Genomic DNA, 11,195 nt, shown 5'->3' on the forward strand with positions numbered 1-11,195 from the left:
ACCTACAGTTCACTTCTCAGAGGCACTTGCCCTGGTGCCCATACCGATCTTACTATTATACTGTTTCATCATTACCTGATTAATGTCTGCCTCCCTCCACCCCTCGGTAAACTCCATAACGGCAGGAGTCGCGGATATTTGTCGGGGTCACAGTGGCGCTAGCAAACACTTTCTGAATAAACCTGAAGAGCTGACGAACCGACAGAAGATACTCGGCATCAAACGCGCGCCCAGTCGCTGCCGGACGCCCCGGCCCGTAACTTCCGCCCCTTCCCCCTCCTCCCGGCGCTCCCTTCTCCTTGCCTGTGTTTGTTTCCGGTGTTTGAATAAAGCTCGATTCGGCTCGAAGAAGACCTGTTCTTCCGGGAAAATGGCGACTCCCGCTCGTCCCTCGGAGTCCACGCCGGCAGCGGATCCGGCGCTAGCAGCGGGGGCTGCCGAGGAAGCCGAGTGCCCGCCGCCTCGCCAGCCTCAGCCCCCGCAGAATGTCCTCGCTGGCCCGCGGCTTCGAGCCCCAAGTTCCCGAGGACTTGGGGCGGCGGAGTTTGGCGGAGCTGCGGGAGATGTTGAAGCGCCAGGAGAGACTTTTGCGCAACGAGTAAGCTTGGGTCCCGCCGAGTCACCGCCAGGCTTCTTCGGTTCGGTCTCCCTGGGACGCGTTCCTTCCCCTCCCCACGTCGGGTTCCCTTCTCTGGAAGGTGCCCTTGCCTCAGTCAGATCGGTTCCAGTCCCGCAGGCGAGTGGACGGCCTCCAGCCGCAAAGCGGACCGCGCGTCCTGGCTTGGCACGTACCGCGGGTGGGGATGGCTTTAGCGTGCTGAAAGGCTGCTTAAGAGTTTCAGCTGTTCCCTTAGCTCCTTGTTGTTTTTAATTACCTGGCTACTGTGACGGTTCCCTAAAGGGAGGGTCTGTATCCTAAATCCCTGTGTACCCCCGCCCCCCTTGCCGCCCATGCTGTGCCCAAAACATCTTGTCAATTTCATCTCTAGATCCTGTTTTTACGGGACCTGTAGGAAAGGGAAAGAATGGGACATAGAGTGCTATATTAGACAGAAAAAGTTTGTCTCATTCAGCTGGCAGACTTAACGACTGTAGCAGGGGAACAATATAATGAAAGTGAAAGAAGCTTAATTTAGCAGCGTGGAAGGAATGAGAGACAGAAGACAGCTGGAGGATATTTTCAGAGAAGTTCCCAGCAAGGGGGTTGTAAGAAGGGTAGTTGTGGGACTGGGAAAACTACATCAGCATGGGATAATTTGGGTATGTAGTTGAAGGAGATGGCTGAAGTTTCCAGCTTGCATAGAGAACCACTAATAACAGAAGAATTGGGGAATAGCTCTGAGGTTGATTTTACTTCGGGAGGGGATGCTAGGTTGAGGGAAGAGTTAATTATATGTACTTAAAAGCTGGAGGAGGTCATGAGGATCCGGAGAGAAAAGGCTGAGAACATACAGGAATCTCAACTGGAGAGGGCTGTTAATGTTGAAATTGTGGAAGTAATGTAAGTGTGAAAGAAAGAATAGAGCCAGAGGTGTAATCTTCCCTCCATTTCTTATATGGATAAAGAAAAGAGAATCTGAAAAGGAACTTAAGTCATTCAGCAAAAGGGACAAATGACCATTTGGGAGCTTTCTGGTAGGGACAAGTACTTTGACTTTGTGAGAATGGGTTTTTAATCTATAGCAGCAAATTGACTTTTTGGTCTCAGGACCCCTTTATACTGTTAAAGACTTACTGAGCATCTCAAGGAGCTCTTGTTTTATGTATGTTAAATCTGCTGTTTATTGGTGTGTTAGGAATTACAGGTGAGAAGGGCACCTGGGTGGCACAGTAGATTAAGAGTTCCACTCTTGGTTTCCACTAAGATCATGATCTCAGGGTCATGAGATGGAGCCCCCCAAGTTGGGCTCCACGCTCAGCATGGAGTCTGCTTGGGATTCTCTCTCCCTCTGCCTCTCCTACTTAGCTCTCCATCTCTCTCTCTCTCTCTCTCTCTCAAAATAAATAAATCTTAAAAAAAAAGGAATTACAGGTGAGAGAGTTTTAAAACAAGAATACACAATGATTAGCCATCAGAGCAATGATATATCATGTGGCCTCTGGAAAACTCCGCTGTACCCGTATGAGAAAATGAACATGGGAATGGCAAATAATGGCTTAGTATTACTATGAAAATAGTTTTGACCTTGCAGACCCATCCACCTCCCCGCCCCAGGAAGGTCTTGGACATCACACTTTAAAAACGAGTTTTGGGGCGCCTGGGTGGCTTAGTCGGTTGGGTGTCTGCCTTTGGCTTGGGTCATGATCCCGGGGTCCTGGGATCCAGTCCCACATCGGGCTCCCTGTTCGGCGGGAAGCCTGCTTCTCCCTCTCCCCACTGCTTGTGTTCCTGCTCTCGCTATCTCCCTGTCAAATAAATAAATCAAATTAAAAAAATAACTGCAAGTTTTGGAGTATATTCTAGAGTATTATATGCTTAAGATACTTTTGCTGAAATTCTAATTAGACACATAAGGGATATTCCTTATTCCTGCCTCCCCTTGTGTTTTTAGGGTATTTAGATAATGACTGTTACTTCATTCCTGCCTTGAGGCAGTTCGAAATCAGATTTTTGACTTAAAAGATAGATTTTTCTCCCTTTGAGGATAATGCTTGGTCTTTATATCTCAAGGCTTAAAAACATAGCTCTAACAGATACATGTTTCCCCCCCCTCCCCCCATGTAACAGAAAATTCATTTGCAGATTGCCCGACAAAGGTAAAAAGATCTCGGGCTCTGTTGCCAGACTGAAAACTGCCATTGCAGAGCGTGAAGAAGTTAGAGGACCGTTTCATCCTGTTCGTTTGGACTGTAAGCTGAGGCAAAGAGCGGTTGCAGTTGTTGACGTGGACGCAGGAAAGGCCCCGAATTCTGACCAGATACTTGATACCGCATCACTAGTTTGTGGCTCTTCCTCCGTACGTAGCATCAAGGCACCTAAGACCACGTCACAACAGCGGGGACTTGTACGGCCTCCTCCGGAAGGCGATGAAGAGGCTCCAGAGGTTGAGTACACCGTAAGTGTGTGCCCAGCTTCCAGCAGCAGAGCCAGTGCGCCTTCCTCCTCCGAAGCTGGTGCGCATCTCCCTCGGCATCAGGTTTCAAGGCAAGCGGAAGATAATTCGAGCGGCTCCGACGACCTGTTTATTGATAGGTTACGAAGGATCACAGTTGTGGACTCAGGTGAAGAGCACTCAGAAGAGGACAGGAGTGCTGAGAATGTGGCAAGGCTTGGGAGTGGGGCCCAGAAGAAGCCTCATTTCATGGAAGTGCTAGAAATTCGAGCCAAAAACCCAGTGCCCCCATCACATAAATTTAAAACGAATGTGTAAGTACTATCAGAAACGGGCCTGTCACGGGAACATACCACCTGTTAAACTCAAAAAAATGGGAAGAATGCTTTCAGATCAGTGGCCTTTGTGTGGGACCTACTTGTAGTTAGCAAAGAGCATATTGTGGAAACAGCCTGGCTGGAATGGAGGATTCATGTTGACACATACTTTAGGTCTTTAGCCAAATAATTGAACAGGTTTCAAATAGCAGGTGGAGTATTAACTTTCAGGGTGCTTAGCCAACATTTGATATTAAACCCAGAGTTAGACAATTTATTATGACTATTTTCCACAACAATTTTTTGGTATGCAGCTCCTCCTTTGATTAGACTATAAGCTAAAGGAAAAGCAACTTTAGAAGCTGATGGACTTGTCAGCGAAGAATATTTGTGTGCTCACTATAGGTAAGCAGCAGGTGCTGGGGTGACACAGAAGTAAAGATACTGCTCCTCAGAGAGTTCAGGATCTAGACGAAAACCCAAGGCCTACACACTTGGAGGAACGTTGAACTGTATCATAACAACTTGAGGGGGAAGAGAGCTGAGAAGGGGTTAAAGAAACTGAAAAACAGATCGAGGCAGGAGGCGTAAACTAACCTTGCTTCTGAGTTCCTTCTCATAGCTTTGTTTCTGAGATCTCCAAAAAAAGAGAAGCTCTTTGAAGAGAAAAGAATTTTCTTTACTTGTACGCAGATGTAGCAGATGTAACTAACGTTCACAGCAGGGAGTAGCCAGTGTATTTAGCCTACCTGTTTGCATTTACCAGGAGGCAACATCATATACAAAGTTGAGTCACTACTGCCCTTCTTTGAAAAGCTGGGAACCTCTAGTTAGAAATGTCTAAAATTTTCAGAGAATTATTTTAAAGTTTAAAACTTTAAAGTTTAACCCTGTCATTTTTTTTTAACTTGAAAACATTTTATTTCTTTTCTATAGAAAAACCAGGATTATATTACATTGATTTTTAGGTAGTAATAAAAAGTAATCTTCGTACTCTTGATGTACGAAGTGAGTAATCTCTCCATCTTGTGTGCAGTGAGGTGTATTTCCTCACTTCCAGGAAGACAGAAAACCAGAAGCATCATCTAGTCAGTCAGAGGATACACTGATCCTGGTCATTTAGCTGGAAGTGGCAGTGAGGAGAGCCAGATCCTCCTGTGCAGTTAGAGCAGATTGGGGAAGGCTGGGCCTGGATGAGTGTGGACCGAGGGATTCTGTGCATGAGCAGCCTTTGACTCCTTCTCTGCTCTTCCTTTAGCCTCCTCCATGCCCTTCTGGCTCGTATACTACCTGGGTGCCAGCGGCTGCCCCTCACCTCCCTCTAGCTTAGGTCTTTCCAGAACTTCGGATTTGCATGGCCAGTTACCTATGAAACCTGGCCATGTGGGTGTTCTGTGGCACCTCAGATTTGTCGTGTACAGCATAGAACTCTCTATTTCTTCCCATGCTGACTTTCTCCCATATTCCCTAAATTCATGGTGCCACCACTTTATTTTTCTCTCCAAGGTGTCTTGTGCTTCATCTCCTTATCTGCTGGCTATAAAGACCGACATAATATATTTTATTGACTTTCATCTCTAATTCTTGTTTTCATCCTCTGTCAAAAGTGAAGGCTCTCATCCCTCTCTTGGGCTATAACGCCTGTTCTGGACTCTAGTCTTAACTCCTCCAGCCCATCTGCTCCACTGCTGCTAGAGTGAAATTCGAACGATGCAAATCTGAACCCATTGCATAGAACTCATCCCTGAGGACTGGGCCCGGTCTACTTGCCAGCCTTGTCTTGCGGCCTTTCCTCTACACCCCACCCCCTGAACTTCCTTTGTGCTGTACCATGTTGCCCCTCAGTCCCTGCTGGGATGCCCTCCTCCCCTCATTTACGTGGTGAGCACTTATTATTCCAAGACTCCTCAAAATTCACTCTTAAAGCTTTTCTGACAACCTCCCTGTGTCCCATTAGAACCAGTGGTTTCCTTCTTTATGTTCCAGTGTACCAGTATGTATAATGTATACCACCTCTATGTAGTGTCACACGGGTGGGATTATGTTGCACGGAAACTGTTCACAAGTTTATTTCCCTTTACTGGACAGCAAGCCCCTTTGTGCATGTTCTTTGAACGGAAAGATGGCTTCAGTTCAAGTGTAAGGTTGGAAGAACGAAAGATAATGCAAAGAGCCCATCAGTCTACCTATTTGTTAAAAATGGTGGATTGTCCTATTACTCTCCACAAAGGTGCCAGTTTAAATACTCCCCATATCTGAAGTAATATGTTTAAAAACAGGAAAGATTTTTATCTGAATAGAAATATTGGTAAACTCCTCACTATTATCTTTGTAGAAGAATTAACTGCTGAGGTTAAAGTCCGCTTGTGTGTGGGAATGTTGTAAATGTGTCTATAAAAAGAAACAGTCTGATGATACAACAGATTTTTCCCTCCTTCAGATTACCTTCACAGCAAAATGATTCATCTGGTCATTGGCAGAGAGGAGGGTCTCCCGTCTCCTCGGAAGAAAGGCGGCTCAGGGATAAGAAGCATCTTGATGACATTACAGCAGCCCGGCTTCTGCCACTTCACCATATGCCCACACAGCTGCTCTCCATAGAAGAATCTTTGGCACTTCAGAAACAGCAGAAACAGAGTTATGAGGTATTTAGAGTTTTAAATGTTTCTTGTCTCTGTTAGATGCTGCCAAGTCAGAATTTACTCCAGGAAGTTCAAAGAGGATGGGACTTAATAGAAGGGTGCTCAAGAAATGGTCAGCTCATGCCATTCACTCTCAGATGTGAGCCTCTAGTTTTCTGAGAGTCTTGAAGTTGCTGGATCCGCAGGACCCAGCTGGCGATGATCATAGCTATGTGCAATGGCAGAGTGGTTTTTGCCAGGAAATGTGGGGAGACCACTGCACAATTCCCCAATCTCTTAAAGCCCATGCTGTCAGCCTAGTAGAAGCCTTGCTTCTCTCTCTTCCACCTTGTAAGCCCCATGCAAGACGTTCTCAGTGGTAGAATCTAACCAAGAATCAGGGAAATGTTTCCAGGTTTCTGTCTCCTGCTGGACAGGGAAGAACATAACATTGGAGGAGTAGTGTGGTGTTAACCAACAGACATTTGGACACTGAGCTTAAAAGCACGATATGCAGGCCCTTGTGAAGACAGAAGAATCGCCTGCTTTTAGTGACTTAATTTTGTATATCACTTACGTCAAAGATCTGGGAGTTCTGCATAGAACCTTAAGCGTGTATGTGGACAGTTTGTGTACAGAATAATGAGATGGGAGAAAATAGTTGTGAAGACTGGAGGGAGAAAAGAAAGCATCCAGTACACTTAGATAGTAGTAGTTTGAACCTCCCCGAAAATAGCAGCTTAACTTCCTAGTATTGCTTAGCTAGATTTTAATCAGGTACTAGACACTGGTCAAGACAGAACTAGGCTGTTATTCAGCCTTGGCACATGGATTGGCATTTTCAGGGCACTTTTTAAAAGCCATTTTTCTTCCCCATTGTCTAGTTATGACTACACCCTTGGGGAATTGGTTTTTAGATTATTATATGATCTTAAGTGCCTGTCCTAAGATATCTCTAGGTTGAACTCAACTCCTTTGAAACCAGTTTCCTTGGCAGAGTGGTATTAGCTCCCACTTCATTCCTACCTACCCAGAACATTCATGGCCGGAGGGGAAGGACACAAAGAGGTTCCAGTTGTAGGGGGAAAAGCATGAGAAAAGCGAAGAGCCAGATTAAAAATGGGCATTGCCACCTGCCTTCAGTCAGCGGTCCTGTCCTTGGGTGTCTATGAGCACATTGCCAGTGTCTAAAATTTACTTGGACTTTCTGTCATGTAGTAATTTTCATGGGAACTTAATTTGGAGAGGGATAGTTGGCTTTTTAAAAGTATTGGTTTCTTGATTTCATTGTGACATTGAAATGTAACCCTCAAGCCTAAAAGCTGTGATTTCATCTAGGAAAGAAGATTCTTTTTTAGAGAATCAATACAGCATTAATGATTTTTGACATTTGGTAGTTGAAACTGCTCTGGGAGTGTGTATGTACACATGCATGTATCCCCCATACTTAAAAATCCGTCCATGTTTATAACTGTCATGGCGCTCAGCAGGTTCCTCAGTTTCCCACAGAGAGGTGGGGTATTTCAGTGCACTGTTGTCTGTTAAAGGAAGTCTGACCGTGACGGTGGCAGGCTAGTAGCCCTTACCAGCATTGTCCCCCCCCACCCCCCCAACCTGTGGTAGGCACCACCTCAGACTTGCACGCTGCTAGAGAGAGCACTGAGGGGAGTGGTGTGCCCTTTTATTTCCACTTCTCTTTAAATGACTTCTTATTGAAAAAGTGGTAGGGAAAAGAATGTGAATGTGTAACGTTTTGCTTTGATTTTTGTTTTAAAGGAGATGCAAGCCAAACTCGCAGCACAAAAATTAGCTGAAAGACTGAACATAAAGATGCAGAGCTATAATCCAGAAGGGGAGACTTCGAGGAGGTACCGAGAAGTGAGGGATGAAGGTGACGATCAGTCCTCTGGAGATGAATTCTGAAGATGGGCAATGGAATCGTCGCCTAAATCTCTGCCTGTTGAGTTGTCACGATCTTACATCAGACTTTGAAACAAGTATCAAGATCGGTGTCAGACATTGTCGAGGGAAGGAATTTTGTTTAAGTTACACAAAGGTAGCTATAAAAATAGCCCAGTTTGTCTTTCAGAAGATGACTTTCATGTACTTAAAAAGTTTAATATTTGAATGTGTTTTAACCATATTGTATTAAAGTTTTGCAGTATGTTGTATGTTGGTCTGATATTTTAGTACATAGTAAGCACAGTACTCTTTCCTCTAAGCCAAATGAAGCAGGTAACTGCTCTTTTCCTGATTCTTACCTCTTTGGAATAGCATTTATTACATTTATTACATGTCTTTCAGTGAAATATTTGGTTGCCCCAGGCATCACCTAAAATGAATTAGGAAGATAAAGTTCCTTCCTTTTGCAAGTAATGGAGGGAGCGGTCTAGAGAATTTTATGCATGTTTGCATGGGGTTAATGAGGTGTATTGGATGTGAAATGCCTAGGAAGACACTTAATAGAGAATTCTGAAATGTTTGTTTCCTTCTTCTGTCTTCCCTTAGGAAGAATGTTATCTTCTGATTAGGAATAGGAGTACTTTTAGTTGGTGCTCGAGGGTGGATAGTCTTTCTGGATGATCACATTTGCCTGGACTGACATGAGGTATAGGAAAAGTCTAGGGTGACTGTAGGTGAAGGGAGGAGCTCTTCTTAGGATTGACCTGACTTGAGTTCATTGCTCTAAGAGGTGACAGGTTCAGTTTGGTAAGAAAACCAATTTTTTTTTTAAAGCTACAATTGAATTGTCAATGCATTGCCTTCCCCCCCGCCCAAGAGGCATATATAGGCTACAGAAATCTCAGTCTCGTATGTATCCATGTTTTTGTAATTTTAAAGGATTACACGGTTGTTATCAGAGATTTTTTTTTAACATATTGGAGATTTTAAACAGTGTTGAAAGAAAGAATAAAAAATTAGAGCAACTTCACAATGTTAATGGTGATGTTTTACGGGTGTTTAACTTGGCTTTAAAAGAGATTTTCATATATGACATTTTCCTGCAAACACACTTAGGAGTGCTAGGAAGGGCTCGGTTCTCTAGCATGGACTTCCGGGTACAGCTACTGCTTTCCATCCCCCTCCCATCCCCTCCCCCCAGCACCCCTCCCCCCAGAAATGTAAAAATATATTGAGCTAACAAATTTATTATTTCTACTTTTAAAAACTAGTAGTAAATGGATTTCACAACATAAAATTATTCTTTAGAGAATAAAAGGATACACATCTGGAAAGCCAAGTAATGTGGAAGTGCTCCCATGCATGGACACACAGTCCCCTGTAGTCGGATCACCCAGAGAGCGCCTCTGTTAAGGTTCAGGTATATGTACTTTACATACTCTTCGATACGTTTCTGTTTTCAATAATGCAATGATACTGTACATTGTTTCACAGTCTGCTCTATGTATGGTAAACATTTTCCCATAATATCTTGCCTTTGAGATAGCTACAGAATATTCAATTTTATGGGTGTGCCATAACTTTTAAAATCAGCTTATTATTTAACAATTTGATCATTACACTGTAAACTGTAAACAACAATGTGATTAACATCTTAAAAGATAATCACATTTGTACAAAAATGATTTCTTTCTAGAAGATACCTTTCTAGAAGTGAAATTGCTAGTTGGGAGTATAGGTAAGTTTTAGAGATTTTTGATCTACATCACTTACCACAAAGATTGTGCCCCTTTATATTCCTCTGAGCAATATCAAACTCCCAGAACTGAAAATTGCTATTTAAAGTGTGTGCAAACTGAATAATTACAGGAAAGGATGGTTTTTAAAATTTGTGTTTCTTTGATTGCTTAATGAAGAATATTTTTTCATGTTTATTGACGATTTATGTTCATTCTTTTGAGCATTGCTTATTCATATCTTCACTGTATTTTCTTGGAGAGTGTGCTGTTTTTATTGGTCTATAAATTCTTGATAATAATTAAGATGTCCAGCTTTTGTCCTATGTTCTTATTTTAGTGTGTTATTTTCTTTTTTAATACAGTTCGTGGTGTTTCGGTGTAGAAGTTTTCTTTAGGAGTCTACCTTTGCGGTTATGCCTGAGCCTGCCTTCCCTAGCCCCAGGGTGGATATGCATTCATCCTTATTTTCTTCTGGGACTTTTTAAAAATTTCACTTTTATACTTATATTTAGTTCAAAAGGAAATTTTTAATGTATCTCAAGTTTATTTGGGGATGCTGCATAAGGTGAGATTTAATTTTTGCAGGTAGTTGACCAATTGGTTCGATATTATAAACCACCATTTCCCCACTGATTTATAATGCTGTCATTAATAGAATATTAAATTCCCACATATCTTGTGCTGTGGGCCTATTTCTGGGCCTTGTAGTTTTTCCTGCACTATTTTAATAATTGTGGATTTCATCAGCATTAATATTTAGTATACAATTTCTCCCTCATTCTTTTAGATTCTGTCAAATATAACCTCCAGAGAAGTACGCAAAACAGGTGTGCGGTCTAATAGGTAAAGCAAACAGCAATGTAATCACAAACCAGAAGCAGAAAAGCTACTGCCAGTACTCTGGAATCTCTCCATGGCCCCTGTGGATACCCTATTTATCTACTATCTGAGCTAACTACTATCCTGACTTAGAGTAATACTCCACCCCTCCCTCCGCTTAAAAAAAAAAAAAGGTCCTACCAGTTACGTATGCAATAATACGGCTAGTTTGTTTTGCCTACTTTTGCCTTATAAAAATGGAATCCTACTGTATATGCATTTGGTGTCTTTGACTCAACATTGCTTATAAAATTCATGTCGCATAGGTGTTTTTTATTCGTCTCATTGCTGTGTAATGTACCACTCCATCAATCCCACTTTAATCTAGTGTGGCAAGCACTTGTGTGTTATTTTCAGGTTTTGGCTATTATAAGCAGTGCTGCAGTGAGCATCTTTGTGCACATATTTCTGTTGGGTATTAACCTAGGAGTTCAATCGGTGGTTCACAAGGTATGCGTATCTTTAACGTTTAATATTCCCACCATCCCGTGTCCAGCGCGTATGAGAGTTCCAGTTCACTAACACTTGATATTACCAGACATTAATGTTAGCCAGTGCGATGTTTTGATAGTAGGCCTTCATTTTAGTTTTATTTCGCATTTCCCTAATTAGGAATGGCTTTGAGCATCTTCATTTACTGGTCATTGGATTTCTTCTTTTGAAAAGTGTCCATTCCAAACTTTT

At 42.9% G+C, this 11,195-nt stretch overlaps 1 protein-coding gene across 2 annotated transcripts; it reads left to right on the top strand.

The window, feature by feature from the left end:
* Positions 1 to 342: 342 nt before the first annotated feature.
* Positions 343 to 9,941, top strand: POLR2M (RNA polymerase II subunit M). Of its 2 annotated transcripts, none has more exons than XM_027568991.2 (4): positions 343 to 598; positions 2,744 to 3,367; positions 5,811 to 6,015; positions 7,768 to 9,941. In XM_027568991.2, exons 1-4 carry the CDS (start codon positions 486 to 488, stop codon positions 7,912 to 7,914), a joined length of 1,089 nt encoding a protein of 362 aa, XP_027424792.2. In that variant the 5' UTR covers positions 343 to 485; the 3' UTR covers positions 7,915 to 9,941. The 2 variants fall into 2 exon arrangements, with proteins under 2 accessions (XP_027424792.2, XP_027424791.2); XM_027568990.2 differs by having other exon boundaries at positions 344 to 598; positions 2,729 to 3,367.
* The last annotated feature ends 1,254 nt before the right edge of the window (positions 9,942 to 11,195 follow it).

The sequence above is a fragment of the Zalophus californianus genome, chromosome 6, assembly GCF_009762305.2.
Source record: "Zalophus californianus isolate mZalCal1 chromosome 6, mZalCal1.pri.v2, whole genome shotgun sequence".
Classification (NCBI taxonomy): Eukaryota; Metazoa; Chordata; class Mammalia; order Carnivora; family Otariidae; genus Zalophus; species Zalophus californianus.

Bases quoted from the DNA above. Each gene is read 5' to 3' on its own strand.
- POLR2M (XM_027568990.2), top strand. From the start codon at position 486: ATGTCCTCGCTGGCCCGCGGCTTCGAGCCCCAAGTTCCCGAGGACTTG. The intron at 599-2,728 runs GTAAGCTTGGGT...CCCATGTAACAG, and splicing joins GAGAGACTTTTGCGCAACGA to AAAATTCATTTGCAGATTGC. The intron at 6,016-7,767 runs GTATTTAGAGTT...TTTGTTTTAAAG, and splicing joins AGCAGAAACAGAGTTATGAG to GAGATGCAAGCCAAACTCGC.